Raw genomic sequence first — 22,652 nt, forward strand, 5'->3', positions numbered from 1 at the left:
ACATACATGCGTAGTGGGGAGGAATGTTCTGAGTATTCTCTATTTTCAGAGTAATATACGTTTATTACAGATTTTTTTTTTTTTTCTAGCCACACTCTTGGCATATGGAAGTTCCCGAGCCAGGGACAGAACCAGTGTCACAGCAGCAATCGGAGCCACAGCAGTGACAACGCCAGAACTGACGGGAGAGACAAATCACCCACTAGGTCTGGGCGAGCAACCAGCCCAGAGCCTCACTCAGGCCCTGGGGCGCAAGGGCTCCCGGGCTGGAAGGCCTGCACCTCTCCACCTCTCGGGTGCAAAGGAGGGGTGGGCAGCAGAGCACCCTCTCAGCCCCGCAGGCCCAGCCCAGGAGCCAACCCCTTCCCCACACAGCTCTTCCCACAAAGCCAGGTTGGAGGACTCACAGGGTCCGTTCTCTGCCCAAATCACTGAAGGTCTGGGTAGAGACCCCAAGACTCGCAAGGCCTTGAGCCTGGGAAACCATCAGGCCTGTGGCCCCGGCCCCCGGGAGCTTTCCCGCCTCCCCTGGGGCCCTTCTCTGCTGTTAGGCTGGCCCAGGCCTCAGTTTGCAGCAGCAGAGCCCCAACTGTGAAAAGCTGGCTTCCCTCCTCCCAGCCTGCCTGGCATTTTCCAGCCACTCCCATGCAGCCCAAGCTTACCTGTGGGGCTCTTCCCTCTAGAGGGCAGACCCTGATTTGAAGGTACTGGTGGGCTCCCCTGAAAAGCAGCCACTGCAGTGACCGGGTCTTTGTTCTCAAACAGCCTGGTACAGCACCTCGTGTTCCCCGCGGGGCCTTTCCCAGGGACCAGCTGCTCCAGATCCCAGGATTGATGCCACCCTGGTGACACCTGGGGCAGCTGCTTCATGGGTCCACCCAACCCTCACTCAGGCCTGCTCTCAGCAGGTGGGGCGTTAGTGTGACAACACAGAAACCCAGTCCCCCAAACCCCAGGTCCTCTGCTGAGACTAACCTCTCTATCCCAAACTTCATTCCCTTCCTTGTGTCACCTCTGTCCCCCTCAGGCGTGAGGGGTATCGAAGAAAAGCCAGGATTGAAAGCAAGCAGGATCCTGCAGGGCCCTCCCAGGTACAAAAGCCTTTCTGTGTCCCCAGTTTCTCCTTTGCAAAAAAAAGGCTTTACAGTCAGAAAAAGAATGCACATAGATAGACAGATAGATGACTGGGTCACTTTGCTGTACAGCAGAAATTGACAGGACATTGTAAATCAACTATAATAGAAAAAATAAACATCTTTTATTTTTGTCTTTCGAGGACCACAACTGCAGCATATGGAGGTTCCCAGGCTAGGGATCAAATCGGAGCTGTAGGTGCCAGCCCACACCACAGCCATAGCCACACCAAATCCGAGCTGAATCTGTGACCCTACACCACAGCTCACAGCAAGCCCGGATCCTTAACCTGCTGAGCAAAGCTGTGGATAGAACCTGCGTCCTCCTGGATGCTAGTCAGGTTCGTCTCTGCTGAGCCACAATGGGAACTCCAAAATAAAAATAGAAATCGAAAGGAAGGAAGAAAAAAAGAAAGAGAGAAAGAAAGAAAAGGAGAAAGAAAGGAAGGAAGGAAGGAAAAGAGAAAGAAAGGAAAGGCTTTAAGTTTCCTAGGCCTTCCTTGAGTTCTAAAGAACAGATTCAACTAGTTACTAATTAGGGAAGCAAGGGAAATTAAGGAAAAACAATCAAAAAACAATACTGCAGAGATTAAGCAGAGTCCCAGTTCCCCCTGGAGGGAGGTGCTAGCAATCTGACATGTATCTTTGAGTTGTTCCACAGGAACTAAGGTCCCACCCAGGAGGAGGATGGTAAGTAACTCCTTGCAGAGACCCCAGACTGCCTGGAACAAAAGATTGATGATGATTGAGAGTCTTGGGGCCCCACCCTGTTACCTCACCGCCAATTAGTAGAAGCGCACACACCTGCAGCCCCTCAAACGTCTCCTTTTAAAAACTCTTCCCAGGAGTTCCCGTCATGGCGCAGTGGTTAACGAATCTCACTAGGAACCATGAGGTTATGGGTTCGATCCCTGGCCTTGCTCAGTGGGTTAAGGATACAGCATTGCTGTGAGCTATGGTGTAGGTGGCAGATGTGGCTTGGATCCCACGTTGCTGTGGCTCTGGCGTAGGCTGGCGGCTACAGCTCCAATTGGACCCCTAGCCTGGGAACCTCCATGTGCCATGAGAGTGGCCCAAGAAATGGCAAAAAGACAAAAAAAGAAAATAAAAAATAAAAATAAAATAGATAAATAAAAACTTCCCAGGAGTTACCTTGTGCCTCATCAAGTAACGGGTTAAGGATCTGGCACTGGCACTGCTGTGGTTCTGGTTACAGCTGTGGCAGGGGTTCAATTCCTGGCCAGGCACTTCTAAGTGCCATAGACACAGATAGACGATGATAGATAGATGGATGAATCTTTTCCCTGAAAACTCTCAGGGAGCTGTGTCTTTTGAGCATAAGCTGCCCATTCTCCTTATACGGCCCTTGTAGTCAACTTTTCTCTGCTCCAAACTCTGATTTTTCTGTCTGGCCCCACTGTGTCAGACACACAAAGGGGTTCAACAACAATGAGATCCTGCCCTTACTCCCTGCCTCCTGCCAGACGACACAAAGGTGCCAACAATGTTAAGGTGCTTGATTTCCATGGGGGTGCAGGGAAGGGAAAAAAAATCTTTTCTTCCTCTACCCATCTTAGGTTCATTGGCTAGGACCCTATAAATTAGACTAATGGGGAGTTCCCGTGGTGGAGCAGTGGTTAACGAATCTGACTAGGAACCATGAGGTTTCGGGTTCGGTCCCTGCCCTTGCTTAGTGGGTTGATGATCCGGCGTTGCCGTGAGCTGTGGTGTAGGTTGCAGATGCGGCTCGGATCCCGAGTTGCTGTGGCTCTGGCGTAGGCTGGTGGCTACAGCTCCGATTGGACCCCTAGCCTGGGAATCTCCATATGCTTCGGGAGCGGCCCAAAGAAATAGCAAAAAAAAAAAAAAAAAAAAAAAATAGACTAATGGAAGATTAACGAGGAAAAACAAAAGGTAGTTTCTTAATGTGCCTTCTGCACAGGGGAGCATTCAGAATTGAGTAACTCTAACGGATGGTTAGAACTTGGGCTTGATTGGCAGAACATTGTAAATTAATTATACTGTAATTTAAAAATTAAAAAAAAAGAACTTGGGCTTCTAGGGCATCTGAATAAAAGAACAATACATGTTTTAAGCAGTGATGAGACGCAGGAAAAGGATTTTGATTTCTAGAGTGGAAAATTGTGGGGAGGCACATATATGGGGAAGCCAATGATAGCGAAGGGCTAGTTTGAAGCAAGGCTTGTGTGTAGATTCCTCTGGTCCCATCCTGGGCTGGTGGGGGTCTAGGGTTGTCTCCAATGATGAACTTCTGGGCTTCCTGATAGAGAGCGGACTCTACGAATGATATGTGAATTTACAAATTTTATGAACTTTCCTGCTTCTTCTCAAATGCCTTCAGTTCAAAATAATCCTTATACCTCTGGAATGGAGGTAGCATCAGGGTGACCCAGCATAATAGGGTGCCAATGAAAGGAGCCTCCAATTAAAAGAAAGGAGAGAGGAGTTCTCTTCATGGTGCCACGGAAGCGAATCTGACTAGCATCCCTGAGAATTCATGAGCAGGTTCGATCTTTGAGCAGTTTCATCCACGAGCAAATTCAATCCTTGGCCTCACACCAGTGGGGCATTGCTATGGGTGTAGGCCAGCAGCTACAGCTCCGATTCGACCCTAAGCCTGGGAAACTCCATATGCCGCAGGGACATCTCTCTTGGAGGGTCACACCCTGGCGTCCTCATCCGAAAACTGGGGCCCTTGACCTTGTAGAGTCCCCAAGGAGGGGACATGAGACTGTGTGCGTGAGCGCTAACACAATACTTGCCATGTAGGCATAGTTGAGTCAGAATCCACGACTACTATAATGTTCTTTCTTCGTGTCCAAACTCTGCCTCCTGCTAATGATGAGATCTTAATCTAGTGCTTCCTGAAGCTGGCCCCCGACCCTGCTTGGAATGCTTAATGAATTCTACCTAGAATGTTCCTGATATGGATTCCTAGTTGTTCTTTCTCCTCTTTGACCCACTCAATCACAATCTCCTGGGACAGAACCCTGGACTCCGCATCTTCGACAAACTTCCTAAACAATCCTTGGGCCCAGCAAAGTTCAAGAACCACTGCTAAGGTGAATGAAATACTGTTTCTGGGGATTCGAGAAACCTGGGTTCGAATCTCAGCTTGGCCACTAACTTAGGGTTTTTATGCCTTGGTTTCCTGGTTTTTACAGGGGTAATAATAAATAGTATGTGTGATGATTTAATGCACAGAAATTACTTAAGTCTTGGGCCAGCACAAAGTGTCAGCAAGTGTCAGCCATTGCTTTTCTCCTGCTAAATGTTGCTTCTGCTGTCCCTCTGTGGCACAGACCACGGCTCCCCACCATCCCGGGAACTGCCCACCTGGGACGTGTTGAGGGCAGTGCAAAAACAGGGGGAGAGGAAGTGAGAAGGAAGGCTTTGGTTTTACTTCCTGCGCCTCTCAAACTGGGAAACACTGTAAGGACACATCTGGCCACTGGAGGGCAGCGACCACCTAGCTAATTTTAAGAACATCTTTCTCAAAACGCAGCTTTAAAAATTTTGCAGCAGCAGGGATGGACCTAGAGATTATCATACCAAATGAATTCAGTCATACAGAGAAAGACAATGTTTACATGTGTGATCTTAAAAAAATGATACAAATGAACTTATTTACACAAGAGAAAGAGACTCACGGACATAGAAAATATATATGGTTACCAAAGGGAAGAGGGGGCGGGGAGGGATAAATTTGGAATTTGGGATTAGCAGATAAAGACTACTATATAAAAAATATATAAACAGCAAGGACCTTCTATATAGCACAGGGAACTATATTAAAAATATCTTGTTTTAAAGATATATACATGTATCAGAATATATATATATATACCAGAAGGTATATATATCTGAATCGCTTTGCTGCACACCTGAAATTAACACAACCCTTTAAATGAACTATTCCTCAGTAATAACACAAAAGATAGTTGTTGTTGTTTTTTTTAAAAAGCACTTTCTCGAGTTCCTGTCATGGCGCAGCACAAATGAATCCAACTAGGAACCATGAGGTTGTGGGTTCGATTCCTGGCCTCGCTCAGTGGGTTAAGGATCCAGTTTTGCCATGAGCTGTGATGTAGGTCGCAGACCCAGCCCAGATCCTGTGTTGCTTTGGCTGTGGTATAGGCTGGCAGCTATAGCTCTGATTCCACCCCTGGGAACCTCTATATGCCGCAAGTGCAGCCTAAAAAGCAAAAAAATAAAAATTTAAAAATTTAAAAAAAATTTTTTAAAGCAGGGGCTGACTGAACACTGGGTCAGTTGCTTTGTCCTAAGATTTCATTTACATCCACTCTACTCCAGGCAGCCTTGAGTGAATAGATGTGTCCTAAAATACAACCTATAGGAGTTCCTGTCGTGGCGCAGTGGTTAACGAATCCGACTAGGAGCCATGATGTTGTGGGTTCGATCCCTGCCCTTGCTCAGTGGGTTAAGAATCCGGCATTGCTGTGAGCTCTGGTGTGGGTCGCAGATGCTGCTCGGATTCCACGTTGCTGTGGCTCTGGCGTAGGCCGGTGGCTACAGCTCCGATTAGACCCCCAGCCTGGGACCCTCCACATACTGCAGGAGCGGCCCAAGAAAAGACAAAAAAGACAAATAAATAAATAAATAAAATACAACCTATAAAGAGAAGTTTCGTGTAAAGACCTCGTTTTTCCATTGCCTTGAATTATAAAATTTTGACCCTAAACTTGGGGTCTACACGGGCGGCCCAGTGACAGTTTTCTGAGCGCCCACATGTCTGACCACCAGGACTCCCCACTCCTTCCCCAGGCACAGAGGAATTTTCCAACCCTGCCAGACACTGCTGCGCATGAGCAAATGTGGAGGCAGCCCCCTCCTTGCCCCCAAGTGGTCCCTTCTTGAGGTTTCTGCAGCCAGAGGATCTGAGTGTTCTAGTTCTGGAGCCCCCTGGGCTCCTCTCTCAAGGATCTAGATGGGGCCCCCAGGTGAGTCACTCTCCCAAGCAAGCATGTACCCAAGAATGGTTTGTGTCTTAGTTTGGGTTAGCACAAAGCAACCTCTAGAGGGTGGTGTGCTGTGAACTCAGTGGCAGCTGGGCTTGGGGAGGAGAGCCTGTCCGAGAATGAAGTCAGTCCAGAGAAACCAGGTCCTGCTGGCAAGGTGTAAGCCCCTGCCTCGGGCATCTGCTCTGGACGCTTCAGTTACGCAGGCCAGTAAATCACCTTCTGGCCTTACCTGCTTGGGTTGGACTTTGTGACTCTTGCCCTAGAGAGATCCGCTAACCACACACACAACCTAATAGTTACTGAGCATCATCCACCAACGACACTGGGTTGGGTGCCCGCATGAGTTATTACATTTAATCATCTCCAGCTGGAATTGTATATGAAACCCAAATATCCTTTTCTCTGACTTTCTCCTTCCCTCCTCTCTCCTCTCACCCACACTGGCTCCAAGCTTGGCTGCTCTGGACAGAGCACTGGGCTGAGTCAAGAGACCAGGTTCTCCCTCTTGATCTGCCCTGCCACCCTTGCGACCTAGAGCAAATCAGCCAATGCTCCCAGGCCTCGATCTCCTCCTCTGTCAAACAGAAAGTTTTCCAGCACTCATATCCTACAAACATCCTTCTTTTTTTTTTTTTTTTTTTTTGTCTTTTTGCTATTTCTTGGGCCGCTTCCGCGGCATATGGAGGTTCCCAGGCTAGGGGTCCAATCGGAGCTGTAGCCACCGGCCTACGCCAGAGCCACAGCAACGGGATCCGAGCCGCATCTGCAACCTACACCACAGCTCACGGCAACGCCGGATCGTTAACCCCCTGAGCAAGGGCAGGGACCGAAACCGCAACCTCATGGTTCCTAGTCGGATTCGTTAACCACTGCGCCACGACAGGAACTCCCAAATATCCTTCTTCATCCCATATTTAGCCGGCCACCAAGGCCCTTTAAGTTTCCTTGGAAATCCCACCCATCTGTCCGCCTTCTGCATCCCCCACTGCCTTCATAGTGGGAATGGCTCCTCCCTTTCTTTAAATGCTGCTTTCACCCTGGGGTCTAAATTTAGAACCAAAAAGAATTTTGCAGTGCATAGAACCCGAGACGTCCCCCTGCAATTGTTCCAGACAATTCTAGAAAGACAAGGGGACATCATTAATTCTGATCCTCAGAGTAAGTCCCACATGATCCGCAACCCCAGAATTTCTCAAGGTCATAGGCTGGGGTCTGCCCCTCCTTCCAACCACCATAGAAAGTGTACAAGCTTTTGTATTGCTTAGGACTTCTGGTTGCAAGTGTCCAAAACCCACGTGAGCTCATGAGTTAGGAAAGGGAAACGTATCATGAGGTACAAGAATCCAGTTTGTCTCACTCACAGGCTTGAGCTGACCTGGGGCTGGGTCTCATTGTACCTTGTTAAAAATCAGCTTTCCACACTTCTCCTGGCAACTGGAAGATAATGGGAGCATCAGCAGCTTCTGAGTTTCCAAGCTCTTTGGTCCAGTCCAAGATCAAACTAACTCTTTGAAGTCGCCTCACCACACCATTCATTCATATTGAGCATCTTCTTGGTCTCGTTTCCAGGATACCTCCCACGTCATCCCACTGCTGAGTTGTATATGTGTGTTTTGGACCCAGTTTCAAGGTTTTACGTGCATTCCCATGCAGTGTAATCTTACAAGCTTACTTCTGTCATCATAGCCTGTTGAGATCTTAGGAATCCTAATTCTCTCATTTACTGTCTAGGCTTCATAACACCTGTGGGTTTGATGAGTCCAAGTCAGAGGACTTGAACAAAACAGGACAAACAACAGGTCCTTACAGCCTGCAACAACCTCCCTTATGAAGCTGTCAGATTCATAAGCCAGGGCACCTTGAGCTTGATTTTTTTTTTTTTTCTTTTTTAGGGCCACGCCCACAGCATATGGAGGTTCTCAGGCTAGGGGTTGAATTGAAGCTGTAGCCACCTGCCTATGCCACAGCAATGCCAGATACAAGCCCCATCTGTGGCCTACACCACAGCTCATGGCAACACAAAATACTTAATTCGCTGAGTGAGGCCAGGGATCGAACTTGTGTCCCCTGGATGCTAGTCAGATTCGTTTCCATTGAGCCAACTCCCACTTGCTTTTTGTTTACACAGCCAAACAGCCCTGCAGTGAGACTCTCTACCTTCCCCACCAGAAACAGAGGAGATGCTGCTTGTCTGAATTTCGAGAACCCAGTACCGACCCCCAAAGAAGACAAGGTTGGTCAAGCAGCACCTGCTCTTCATGGAAACCAGCTATGCCCAAGGACACCTGTATCCCTTTAGAAGTGTTCACAAACCATCTTTCAAACAGATTACTTGCAGAAGGCAGCTTCCCCGGGTGTTAAGAGTTTGCAAAATCTCTCTTACACCGTCTGTTGGAAAAGTAGGACTCAAGGAGATGGCTAAGAGAGAAAGAATAATTGGAAATGAAGGTGCTAGAGAGGGACGATTAGAAAGCATATGTTAGGAGTTCCCATTGTGACTCATCAGGTTAGGAACCCAACATAGTATCCATGAAGATGGAGGTTCAATCCCTGGCCTCCCTCAGTGGGTTAAGGATCCAGGGTGGCTGTGAGCTTCGGTGTAAATCGCAGACGTGGCTTGGATCTGGCATTGCTGTGGCTGTGGCATAGGCTGGCAGCGACAGCTCCGATTCAACCCCTAGCCTGGGAACTTCCATATGCCACAGGTGTGGCTGTAAAAAGGAAATCATTCATTCATTCATTCATTAAAATAAAATAAAAACCAAAAATGCTTTAAAAAAGAAAGCGTGTGTTAAAGTAATTTGCAATACGAACTGCTGTTTTACATTGCCTATGGATCTCTTAGCTTGCTCAGTTACATAGTTTTAGGATGAATCTTTCTTTCACTCACTCATCAAAAACAGAAGCTAGAAGGTTTGAGAGCATTAATAGATAATCTGTTCCGTGGGCCACATTCCACTGAATCTAAAATCCGATTGGATTTATAAGATGCCCCATTATTTTATAAAACATCAAGAAAGAACAAGTGTAACACAATTAAACTGTAACAAGACTTTCTTATCATTGATACTTTTCTTATGCACTTAATGTACTTATTCATGTAGCTTACCATGTACTTATTGAAAGCTCTTTTAGACTTTACACATGTTTATCATTTGTCACTCTGGTGCATAGATAAAAAGGAAAGTATGAGCAAAAGAAATTTGCTAAAATTTCCCCACATGCAGAGTCCAACTCTGAATTCCTTGTCAGAGTCTTTAAGCCATTTTTTTTTTTTTTTTGCATGTGGAAGTTCATTCTTCTCAGGCCAGAGATCAAACCCACACCACAGCAGCAACTCTAGCTCCCAGCCACTGCAGTGACCACACCCAATCCTTAACCTGCTGCACCACAAGAGAACTTTTTTCTTTTTTCTTTTTTTTTTCTCTTTTAGGGCCTCACCCGTGGCATATGGAGGTTCCCAAGCCAGGGGTCCAATCGGAGCTACAGCTGCCGGCCTGTGCCACAGCCACAGCAATGCCAGATCCGAGCTATGTCTGCAAACTATACCACAACTCATGGCAATGCAGGATCCTTAACCCACTGAGCGAGGCCTGGGATCAAACCCACAACCTCATGGTTCCTAGTCGGATCCGTTTCCACTGCGCCACGACGGGAACTCCCAAGAGAACTTTTTTCACACTCCATTTCAATCAATAGCATTAATAATGCAGATTTGATAAGAGAGGGCTCCACTCTGACCTCCAGGATTTTCTTCCTGTATACCCATTCTGCAGGCTCTAATCCTGGTGCTTGATTTTACTAGAAGGTGTTAATGTTACTTTGAGGCAATACCAGGACACTCTTTCCCACTTCAAAAGGGTAGGCAATGACACTAGGTCATGACTGCCACCTGGCCAACAGCAATGGTAGGACATCCTGTGCTCTAAAGTGAGATTGGTCATAAGTTGCATCCCCATCTCAGAGATAAGACAATTGATGAGGGACCGAGGGAGCCTTTAGAAGGCCACTTTTCGGGCTGTCTGGTCCACCCAGCCCCTGAATGACAGCCTCAGCCCCATCCACAGATCAGCATCACTGTGCCAGACCAGGTCAGGCCAAGTGGGTCCTGCAAATGTGGAACTGCAAGTAGCCACTTGTGTAGAACACTTGTGGGGCATGTGGGGTCGGCCTCTCCCACCACCGGGGGTCACAACCAGAGAAAACTGGGCCTGAGAGTGGAATGAAACTGCCAGACAGGGAAGGGCCAAGATGCGAGATGGCCAGCCCTGGTCTTCCAAAGCATCTTCTGGGTCCCGTGGCTGGTCTCTACCTGAAGTTGGGCTGCCGCCTAGCTCCTGGGTTCTGGAGACACCCTGAAGCCTTATCTCCTTTCCATCTTTAAGCTGGCAAGGTGGTCCCACCACTAGCAAATGGTCCCACAGCTTCACTGTGCTTGCCCAGACAGGGGCTTCCCCACCACTCTTGGGGCTTCAAAATTCACAATGGTCACAAAGTGACTTCTAGAACTGTTGTTTAGCTGAAGAACCCTATCAAGCCATGTCTGAGTGTCCTATAAACGCCAAGCCCTCTCTGTCTTGACATAAGCTTCCAGCTCTGTCCAGGTTTGCCAGGTGTGAAAGGGACACCTGTCCAGTGCCACCCTCCAGGGCGCTGCTTGGAGACGAGGTCCTTCACTGTTTTGGGTGTCAGTGCTCTGCACAGTTATATCTCTTCTGCCCCCCTAAGCTTGGCCTAGTCTGGGGGTGAGGGGGCCCTGTGACCTTGGAGGAGACCTTGTCCACGTGAGCTCATCTACCCCATTGGGGATTAAGCTCACAGCCTTCAGCCCCTCAGCCAGTGCCAGTAACCAGTTGAGCTAGCCAGCCTGGCCACCTCTGGCTGGACCGTGTCATTCTGGCCCTTTTCAGTGTTTCAGAGCTTTGAAGCTTCTGTCTCCTTCCTCTGTGGCCTGACATTTTTAGGGTTCTGGGTTCTGGTCCAGCAGCTGTGGCAGCCTCCCACGTGCCAGCGTTACAAGCTCAGGCTTTTGAAGCTGGGACAGTTTCTCCAGAGCCCCAAGCTTATAAGAGTCTTGACATCAGGGAGGCAGCCAAGCTTCCCAGAGGCCTGGGCAATGCAGCAGGTATTAGTTTCCTATTGCTATGCTAACAAATTCCATGTAGCAGCTTACAATATGAATTTATTACCTTACAGTTTTGGAGGTCAGAAACCCAAAACGGGTCAAGAAGGCTGCCTTCCGGCTGGAGGCACTAAGGAAGACCCCATTTCCTTGCCTGTCCCAGCTTCTAGAGGACAGCACATTCCTTGGGTTGTGGTCTCAGGTCACTTCAACCTCCACTTTTGTCATCACATGTTGCTTTCTGACACTCTTGCCTTTTTCTTTCTAAGAGCCCACCCAGATACTCCAGAATAAATTCTGCATCGAGGTCCTTCACTCAGCTATGTCTACAGAGTCACACTTGCCATGTAAAGTAAGATAACTACATATTCCGGGGACATTTAGGACGTGGACATCTTGTGAGCACGTTATTCAGCCCACTGCAGAGCTCAAAGATGAGAAGAAGGGGAGTTCCTGTTGTGGCTCGGCAGATTACAAACCCAACTAGGATCCATGAGGATGCAGGTTCCATCCCTGGCCTCGCTCAGTGGGTTAAAGATCCAGCGTTGCCATGAGCTGAGGTGTAGGTGGAAGACGCAGCTTGGATCTAGCATTGCTGGGGCTGTGGTGTAGGCCAGCAGCTGCAGCTCTGATTTGACCCCTAGCCTGGGAACTTCCATATGCCACAGGTAGAGCCCTAAAAAACAACAACAAAACAAAAAAAAGTTTGGAAGAGGATTTCCTGTAATGGGATTTTCCTAGAGTCAGGCCTTTTAAAGAATATTTAAAATAGCATAACAAAGCACAGCTAGTTTTTTTAAAAAAACTATTAATATTATTACTTATTAAATGCCTACCATGTGCCAGGGACAGGAGGAAAGCAGAATTATTGACCCCATTTGGGGAGGTGATTTGTCCAGCTGGTAAGTGGCAGGGCACACTTGAGCCCACGTGTCTCCCTTGGAAGGCACTGGATCTCAAAAAGGTTGGATCTCTTCCCTCCATGACACAAGGCGGTCCCTAGTCTCAGGCTGCGTTGAGGTGGGACAGCTCAAAGAGGCTCCCACCAGTCAGGCCACCCTTGGCACCCTCTACACGGACCACCAGAGGGCCTGGCACAGGTTGAAGAAGTAACAAAGCCTCCATTCTCTCCTTCCAACCCAAGGAAGCTTTATTTGTTCTGTCTTGGTAACTCAGCCTACTGAATGCACGCTGTGGGCACCGATTCCATGTCCAAGGGACAGCTCCGAGCTGGCCCAGGGACGGAGGACACAGCATGCTCCTGAGACAGACCTGGTACTTGCAATGGTCGTTAGGACTTTGCTAAGGGCTTGACAAGCCAAAGAGAGGAGCTGTTTCCGTAGCCCGGCCTTCACAAGGCTGTCAAAGTCCCTATAAAAATCTGGGCAGAAGTGGATAAGGATACAAAAGAAATGCATGGTCCACACAGGCAGGAAAGAGACGAAATACATTCATCCCATTGATGCAGGCACAATGAACTGCCACCTGGATCGGGACAGAGAATCTGATCTACTCAATCATTTAAAGTAATCTGGGGAGTTCCCGTGGTGGTGCAGTGGTTAACGAATCCGACTAGGAACCATGAGGTTGCAGGTTCGGTCCCTGCACTTGCTCAGTGGGTTAACGATCCGGCGTTGCCGTGAGCTGTGGTGTAGGTTGCAGACGTGGCTCGGATCCTGCATTGCTGTGGCTCTGGCGTAGGCCGGCGGCTACAGCTCCGATTGGACCCCTAGCCTGGGAACCTCCATATGCCGCAGGAGCGGCCCAAGAAATAGCAAAAAGACAAAAAAATAAAAAAATAAAAAATAAATAATCTGGAATAGGTTATGATGAAAATTGGGTAAAGGTGAAATCTAAAAGATGCCCTGGGAATGAATGATGCAATAGGTTGCAAAACAAATGCCAAACGAAAGGCATGGGCAGAGAGACCTGGGTGACATAGCTGTCTGACTACTCGAGGTGATGCGTGAGCTCACCTGCATATTTAGTGGCATCTGTAAGTGTGAGCACCTCATCTTGTGTTCTGGGTTAGCATTTCCAAGTGAAATATAAACATAAATATATATATTCACTTCTGAGAATTTGACCCCCCAAAACCAGCAACGAGTAGTAAGGGGACTTGAAATCACCTATGCAGAAATGTAAACAAATGAGGTAAATCAAACTCTTAGCACTTAGTGACAATACTCTGGTGGTGTGTATTTGCATCGTGACAACCCGTGGATAATTTAAGGTACTTAAACACATCAGAGAACCTGGCGTATATCAGCTTTTTCAGTTTTCATCTGAAATATGTAATTGAAATTAGATGGGTGATTTTAATTTCAGAGGTGTAAGAGAATTGTTACAAAACAGCTTTGAACTGCTCCAGAGAAGCTGATTTATTACGCTTATATTATTTCAATCGCTTTGTGAGACCTTGCTGAGGATTTGAATTCGCCTAGGATGGGAGTCTGATGTCCTAGAAAAAATTATTAAACCTTGCAAATATTTTAAAAAAGGAGTTTAGTGAAGTCTGCAAATGGGTTTTTTGGGGGGGTTGATTCAGGCTGTTAAATGTATGAATGATTAGGACAAGTGTGTTTTAATTTTTACAGAAAAGTTATATTATCAATAAAACAAGATGTCCATGATGACCTTAAGAAGTACATTTTTAAGATTTTACCTCTTTAGCAGGTTGAAAATTAATTATAGTCATTTGCACATACACAAGCACCCTTGAACCCTGAGAAACTCAAATCTTGAAGGCCGTGGAATAACTCTATAAACACACTTCACTCAAATGACTCTTACAGCACTTTTAAAAAACTGACCACCCCTCTGGAAATTGAGGCTTCTTAAAGCGCAAGCACCCACTGCAACAATTTCCTTTTCCTCAACTCCCATAGCTCTACACCGTTGGGTAGGCTTGCGTGTAAATAGCTCAAATAAGGTACCTTATGTATTGGCTTCTCTCAAATCTAAAGGCACCAGCAGACCGCCTTGAGCAGATATGAACTTCCAGCCACTGGGAAAAACCTATAGGAATGTTTCCCAAAGCAAATGCCAACATCTCTCCCCATGTCCTTTCTCCAGAGCAGCTGTGCCTCTTCCCCACGGCCAAAGGTGTTCCAGAAACTCATATTACTAATTCACGAGGGCCTTACACTGAAGACTGTCATCTTGAGCCTCCGTTCAGTAAGTTCTGATTCAGTCTCAGTCCTCTTAAATGAGAGGCCCTGTCAGGTAAAAGGATTCTCTTTTTAAGAGATCCTTCAAGAGTTCCCGTTGTGGCGCTGAGGATCCGGCGTTGCCGTGAGCTGTGGTGTAGGTTGCAGACGCGGCTCGGATCCCGAGTTGCTGTGGCTCTGGTGTAGGCCGGTGGCTACAGCTCCGATTAGACCCTAGCCTGGGAACCTCCATATGCTGTGGGAGCAGCTCAAGAAAAGGCAAAAAGACCAAAAAAAAAAAAAGAGATCTTTCAACAGAACCCCTTGTAACTTAAAATAAGATTGACTATAGCAACATTTACAGGAGCTCTATGTATTATAGCATCCATTTTCCAACAGCACTCATCTTCCCTCTTAATAGAGAAGGGACTATAGCACACAGGTTCCCCACTGTGGAAAGAGCAGTCAAGGACTTGAACGCTGGCAGTCAGACTCCACAGACCCAGCTCCCCATATTCACTACACCAAACTGTTTTACTCCTAGACCCAGGCAATATGGGAACACAGACCTTTCACTTTTGTTGCCAAATTCCATTTCTGAAAACCACAGCACTGTTACTGTTACTGATATCGTTATTGACAGTACTTTGAGTCAGACAGGGATGAAAGACAGATAAGGAGAAAAAACAGGAGATGCTTGAGCAGCGCACACAGATCCCCTGGGGACCTTGTGAAAATGCAGATTCTGATTCAATAGATCCGGCTTGGGGCCTGAGAACCTGCATTTCCAACACGCTCCCAGGTGACACTGGACCGCTGCTGTCTGCAGGACAGTTTGAACAGCAAGGGGGTGAGATGACTCTTACTGTGTCCCTTGTGGCAAAAATAAAAGGAACAGGGTCGTATAGGTGCCACAGAGCTGTTTGATGCTGTGGGAAACAAAGGTGGAGCTTATCACCAAGGAGTCCCTTACACACCCACGAACTTTTTTTCAGCTGGTAGGAGCCTTGTGAGGAAACCCCCTTTTCCTTTTAAAAATGGATCTGAAGCATAAGAAGACAATGTACCAAGGTCAAAAGCATATTAGGGATGAGTCCAGGTGCCCCACACCATCCTTGACCCCCCACACACTTCTGGAACACAGCAAGCAAGGAGCGAGCAAAGCAACATGGGAGTGCCGCGGCTTTAATACGGTGTGTGCCACGCAGTTATCAAAGCTGTACACACTCGGCAATTCTGTCCTGACCATTTTTAATAAGCGATACTTTTTTTAAAAAATGTGCACTGATAAAGAGGCTAATTACACCTCTGGACTTAAAAACGAGAAGACAAGCCACAGAAATTCTCTTCCTTAAAAAACAGCCATTTCAAAAGATTTTCTTTAATATCATAAAATATTTTCATGGACAAGTGAGCTAGCAAACACACATGCACCAATGTGCCTTTTGACAAGATTATCCCCTACCCCCACCCCCACTCCCACACCAAGATGGACATGAGATTGGAGAAATGAATACAGCAGATGGTACAGATAGAAAAAAAAAAAAAAAATCGATAAAAAGGATGGATATAACATTGTGCTTGGTTATTTTCCTGTCACAACAAAACAAAACATTTCGGTGCAAATAGTTAATTTTTCCTCTTTTCCATTTAAGTCTGGTGGAGAAAAAAATACTTTTTTCTATAATAAAATATGTGGTTTTTTTGGTTTTTTACTTTTTTTAACGTAACTTTCTTTTTTGCAGAAAATAATTTTGTAAACTGTCACTTCACGGGCAGGGAGGCTTGATGCCCCGTGGGTCCCAGCTCGCCCCTTTGGAGGCGGAGCGCAGAAACCAAACCCGGGCTGGAAGGGGCGGAGGGGCGGGGGCAGCAGAGGCGGAGGGCGGGGCTCGCACGGGCGGATGGGGGCGAGGTCGCGGACCAGGCAGGGCGGCTTAGAGGTCACTCTCGCCGTACAGCGCTGTGGAGAAGGACATGTAGTCCAGAGCACCGGGCACGGCGTCGGGGCCGGTGTACGGGGCCATTCGCGCAATGCAGTACTCGGCCTGGTCAGGCGGCAGCTCACGGCGCAGCTCGTCCACCGTGATGTAATTCTGCAGAGAGAGCGAGGTCAGGGCGGCCGTAAAGCGGAGCGGCCGCAAAGCCTGAAGGACGTAAACCTCACTCATCATGTTAGGTACTCTGGCCCTTTCCTTGAACTTCTGGATATAGAAATGCTTATATATGTGTATGTGTGTGCTTTTATACACTCACATTCACATTTACATTATACACATATATATATCATGCATACATAGGTATATCATGTGTATATATACACTCTATCTCTATATATTTAAATCCCGTTATATTTTCTGCTTCAATAACTACTTCAGCCGGTTCCCAAGCTAATTCAAGTATAATCTCATGGATTATAGTCTGCAACAACCACAGGCTGGAGCAACACATATCTGGTGGATCCCACACCCACTCAGCTGGGCTCTGTGGAGGTCATGCAATTCCAGCAAATTACCTGAGTTAAGCATCTAGGCTTGGGCATCAGTGCCACAGACAGCTATATGACACATGTCTGCAAAATGCAGATCTCTCCCCACCCCAGTCTGGGTCTGCTTTCTTCCCATGCCTTGGGCTTGCCATGAAAGTCAGCTTGGAAGCTGCTGCTTTGGGGAGCTTGAGGCTCCAGAACAGTTCAGGGAATCTGACCTGCGAGATGGGCACCCAGCCTCGTGCCCTAGTTCTGCCACAGTACCCTAGGAGCCAGTCTGAAGGAGGGAGGGGTTGGCCCTCAGGTCACTTAAAAAAATCAGGAGACCAGGTCCCTTTCTGGGCCTGGAAGACCTCTACAAAATGAGTCACTTCAATGACGTAGTTTATGAGAGTCTTTCCAGCTCCAAGGTGCTATGACTCTAATACTGTCCTTGAACTTTAATCAGACTTCAGAAACCTCTTTGTTGGTTGAGTCTTTATTTCATTGTAGATTGAGACATTTTAGAAACTATACTCCCTATTGGCTGAAAGAAGGATGGCGTAAGGATTACCCTGTGAATTTTACAGAAAGGGAATCTGGCCTCTGGACCCCTCTGCTTCCAATTTCCCCTGAATGCTCCCACTTTTCCACTGTCAGGTAGGCACACTGCTGGGAACGTGGGAGATTTGGGAGATTGAAGCTGACTGCCTGCCACTCAGGATAGAAAAAATGAGAGATGCTTCCTTCTTGCTCCCCCCACCCTCCCACTGCCGTACCTTGCACCCAGAATGATGTAAGAATGTGAAGTTCAAGTGCCCAGATAGGGCCTTCCATCACCCAATCACATCCCCCACCTGATGTGCCTGTCCTCCACTACCATCAGTCCGTCACACTTGTGACATGTGGTGCCCCTGGCAGGGGACATACCCCACACCCCAGGCCAATGCTGTGTTCTCACACCTTAGTAGATCCCAAAGCATTACAGAAATGGGCAGAGGTGGACAGCAGGGAGGCCCAGGGGAGGTGCTCAGACCTTCCCTCCAGATCAGTCTCTTCCAGGACGGCACCCACACCACAGCAGCCTCACCTTGTCCCCAGCCAGGATCTTGAAGGAAGCCATGACTTGATCTGCTGTATCCGTGTCGGCCGTCTCGCGGGACATGAAATCGATGAAGGCCTGGAACGTCACTACCCCCAGGCGGTTGGGGTCCACAATGCTCATGATGCGGGCAAATTCCGCCTCTCCCTGGAGGGAAGAGTCAACGCGGGGCCTGTCAGCATCTCAGCCATGCTTGCTCTCTCTATGGACCTGAAGCCCCTGAGGATGTGGAGTAGCCTGAGGCTGTGAGAGAGGGCAGGGGTGAGAGCTGACCTAACTGGGGTTGTCTTGAAGGGTATGGTAGGAACCTGACACCCAGACCCAGTTCAGGCTTCCCACCCCCTAGAGATGCCTGGGTTCCTCTGGGACCATAACTAATGACAACCATGGCTCACACCCCGATAGCCCAGACTCTCTACCAGGCACTAGTCTAAATGCCTTGTATATTTTACTTCGTTTGACTCTCACCACAACCACATAAGGTTGGTATTTATTATTCCCATCAGGTGTCCACATAAGAAACCGGAGGCCCAGAGAGGCTTAGTAGGTGCCACAGCCAGTAGGTGGCACAGCAGAGACTTGCACTTGGGTGGTCTGGCTGTAACACACTGTACTTTCTGCGTGTCAGGCAAGGACACAGTTCCTTCATTTAACCCTTACGCCAGCCCAGCAGGGTTCCCCTCACCTTATCCACGCCCCCAAGCTGGCAGTGGTAGAGCTGGGATTCACTCCCAGGTTCCCTGCTTCTAGAGCCTGTGCCCTTGCCCCTGCACTGGGCAGCCTGTAGGCTCTGCAGTTGGCACCATGGCCTAAGAGTCACCTGGCTGCCCAGCTGAGGCCCCTGCCTTGCTCAGAAGGCCTGCCTGAGGGCCGGCAGCTGAGAAGGTTGGGGACGGGCTTGTGGCAATGGCGGGGGTGGGGGGGCAGGCCTGGCTGGGGCCATCACAGGGCCGAGGTGGAACTCTCCATGCCTCGTGCGAGATGAAGCAGAGCCAACCCCCGCCCAGAAGGTCCACTACCAGTCCTTCCTGGCCGCCTTGGGGTCCACCCCACCATCCACGGTGAGAGGGAGAAAGCCCATCTCCGCTGTAAAGATCAACCAGCAGAGAGAAGGCCAGGTCTCCCTGGACAGGCCCCGTGGCTGGGCCCAACCTTCAGGGCACCATCTTCCCCACGGACCAGCATCTCGAGGTCCCTCCAGGAAGGGCACCTCGAGCCTGAGGGCCTCCAGCTCGCCCCGGCCAGGACTCGGCCTCTTCGGTCAGCTGGCTGCCCCTCGCCAGGACAGAGGGTGGGGTTTACGTTACCATGTTGTAACCCATGGAGATCAGGCAGGCGCGGAAATCATCCGTGTCCATCATGCCTGTCTTCTTCTGTGGGGCCATTGGCACCGAGACACAAGGAGGAGGAAGGGCCGGCCCAGGGCCAGGAAGACAGGGCACAGATGGCCAGAGGGGAGGTCGAGGGGTCCGGTTTGGGGGTCAGGAGGGGAAGAGGGGCATAGGAGGGAGAGATGCAAATAGACATCCCGGGGAAATGTCCACAGGAAGGAGGAAGACAGAGCAGGGAGAGGCAAAAATCCGTCCACAGGATGGAGAGCGGCCAGGAGAGAGGAGGGTGGGCACCAGCCGGTTCCCACGAAAGACCACGGAGGGCAGAGGTCAGAGGTCGGAGAAGTGGGCGGAGGCGCCCGACACGGGTCAGGCGGGGACAGCAGGAGAAGACGAGCCCCGCGGCCCACGGGAAAGGGGAGACGGGGAGATCCAGACAGAGAGAGAAAAGAAAAAGGAGAAACGCGTTATTTCTGGCCCCGGACGCCACCCCTGAGCGTGCTCCATGCAGGAGGTGAGTACCTGGGGGTCGTTGCCAATATCATAACCCAAGCTGATGAGGCAGGCTTTGAACTCCTCGGGACCCAGCGTGCCGGAGTGATCCTGGGGCCGCCGTGCGCCAGCCAGCGAGCCATGCGGTGCCAGGGAGGTGGAGGCGGTGAGGGGAGGAGGGGTGGGCCATGCCCCGGTGGAGGGTAGCGTGTGTGGGGAGACACGGGGACAAAGGCATGCCGAGGGGGTGGGTGAGGGGTGGAAGGGGCGGGGGAGGAGGGGAAATAAAAGTGCACACATTAGACACACAGACGCGGTCCAGAGGGGCGCTCACCCGGGCACGCGCCGCGGGATAAGAAGCTCCCCGCCCAAGTGCCCAGGCCCCTGCAGCCCTGGGGCCCCAAGGAGGGGGGGTTCCAGGGGGGCCTCCACCCACCCAGGTGCCTGGAGGGCAGTGAAGCAGGCAGGGGTGGTGGGCAGCACTTAAGCCCATGCTCCCACCCCCTGTGGCCACCCCAAAGCCCCAGGGCACTAGGAGGGGCAGCCCACACAGGGCTGGCCCGTCCCAGAGCTCAGATGAGAACTGGGGTACTGATGACTCTGGCACCCCCTCAGCCTCCTAAGGGCTTCCCCCTGGGGGTGAGGGGAGGAGGGAGCCTCTGCTCAGTCCTGGGGCAGCAGCAAGGAATGGTCCCACTGGGGACAGCAGGCCTTCCTTGAAGCCGCGGCAGCTTTGCTCCCAGGGGCTGACTCCTCATGTTGGGAGAGCAAGGGTCAGGGGTCGGAGGCCCTCTCTCCACCCACAATACGAGCACTGTCTCCAGGAGAGCAGGGGAGCTCGTGGGACACCAGGCTGGCTTCCTGGTGCAGTGCAGAGCCAGGGCGGGCTGACCGCCCTTCCTCCCTCTCCCCCGCCCTCCCCACCTGCCCAGGAACCGGGCCCACGCCCTGGGCAGTGCCCTCCAGGGCCCTGAGGTGGGGGCGGGGGCTGTTCTGCGCAAGTGCAGGAAGTGGGGCTCACCCGGTCAAAGTGGTTGAAGGAGGCCCGGAACTCGTTCATCTGCTCCTGGCTGATGCCCTTGGCATCCCTGGTCAGGATCTGGTTCTCCACCTCATTGATGGTCCTGGCGATGGTGGTGAGGAGCTGCTCCCAGCCCACACGGATGTGCTGCGGGTTGGGGGGGCGGGGGAGCTGTCAGCGAAGGGATCCCAGACCTCCTCTGTCCCCCAACCATCAACACGGCCAAAGCCACCAAACCCGGCCTTCTGCCTGGATTTATCACATCACCAGAGGCAGGGAAACCAGAACAAGGACAACACACCGAGACAGGGGACCCAGATGATGATGAAGGGGGAAGCACAGCAGGGAGGTGGCCTCTGCCCAGGATGACCAGTGTGGTCAGGGCAGGAAGGAGGGCAGAGCTGGCAGTGGGAACAAGTAAGGGACAAAAAAGTGGCGAATTCCCTGAACACTCAACTCCCTAATCACACACATATGCTTCTACAAAACAAGGAGTCAAGTAGGAAGCAGATTCCCCGCCAGCGTTTAGAGACCCCCCAGCCTCAGAATCACCAGGGCGCTGGTGAAAAATTTAGATCCCTGGGCCCCATCCCAGTCCTAGCGAATCAAAGTCTGGAGACGGGGCCCGGAAATCTGCCTTTGCGACAAGCTCCTTGGGAAATTCAGAGGGCGCTGAGGACTGAAGACCCAGAGCTCCAGGAGTGAGGGAACGTGAGTCTGGCCTCACTCCAAAGCCAGAGTTCACCTTCCTCCAAGACCAGCTTCCTTGGACGATAGGTAATCTCTCCCCCACCCTGGCCCAGGACCAGAAAGCAGAAGGGGGATCTGGGGCTCCCTCTCCAGGGAAGCAAGGCTGGCGCCACCCACCTCCATGGTGTAGTTGGTGTGCTTGTTGTCGAAGATGAGCGCCTCCTGGATGAGCTGGTGGTCGCCCTCCAGCTGGTCGATCTTGGGCTTGTAGTTGACAATGCTCTTCTCGTACTGCCGCAGGTGGCTGAGCTGGTCCTCCAGGGTCCCGTGCATCTCGATGGAGATCCTCCCGATCTCCTGCTCACCCGGGAAGGAGGCCCTTGTCAGACCACCCGACTCTGGGCCCTTGGGGTGGAGACTGGGGTCCCCAGGTCACTGACCAACCCCTCAGATGGAGTCTCGGCATGGAAACAGCATCATAAGGGCGTATGACAAGCATCGTTATCACCGGATGAAAACCTCCTGTCTCTCGGGGACCTCTCAGCTTCAGAAAGGGGATGGATGCAAGGTCGGCTGCTAACCTAAATATTCCCTCCTGTGCTTGCCATTCGAATCCCTTCCCAAGCCTGTTCCTGTCAACCATCCATCTCGGTGACCCTCCCCTACTGAGCGGGGCTCCTCACAGCCTCGGTGCACCGGGCTTACCTCCTCAGTGGCCATGCACCTGCTGTTCCGCTCCTAGGATGCCTGCCTGGCCTACCTCCATCCACCTGTCTCCGTGGGCCAGGCCTAATCCCCATGTCTGTCCATTATTCATGTAAACAACCCTTGGTTGTGAAAGCACTTCCTGTGCTCTCCATTCAACCCAGCAAATACTTCCCGAGCACCTACTATGCACAATGTGTTAACAAGCAGGTGGGGGTGGGGTGCAGGGGAGATACAAACATGAACTTGACATGGCCTCTGCCCTCCAGGAACTGGGAGGGACATCATGCTCTAACCCAAGAAGTGTTTCCTTCCTTATCTATGCCACCCCAATACCCGGTGCAATAACTCAGCCAAAGGTTGCATGCTTTCTCAAAGCTTGGTTCTCTCTCGGGGGCGGGGATCAGTCTCTTTGACCAAGCCCATGACTCCGGGGG

General features: G+C 50.3%; 1 protein-coding gene across 1 annotated transcript in view; it reads right to left on the reverse strand.

Annotated features, from left to right (window-relative positions):
• The window catches only part of ACTN1 (actinin, alpha 1), a gene marked incomplete in the record, with an annotated part of 94,711 nt that continues 87,831 nt past the window's right edge, over nucleotides 15,773–22,652 (reverse strand). The window contains 5 exon segments of the mRNA NM_001243061.1: nucleotides 15,773–16,503; nucleotides 17,965–18,123; nucleotides 19,284–19,349; nucleotides 20,821–20,967; nucleotides 21,688–21,867. Of these exon segments, the coding sequence (NP_001229990.1) occupies nucleotides 16,345–16,503; nucleotides 17,965–18,123; nucleotides 19,284–19,349; nucleotides 20,821–20,967; nucleotides 21,688–21,867 (711 nt within the window).

The sequence above is a fragment of the Sus scrofa genome, chromosome 7, assembly GCF_000003025.6.
Source record: "Sus scrofa isolate TJ Tabasco breed Duroc chromosome 7, Sscrofa11.1, whole genome shotgun sequence".
In the NCBI taxonomy this organism is placed as follows: Eukaryota; Metazoa; Chordata; class Mammalia; order Artiodactyla; family Suidae; genus Sus; species Sus scrofa.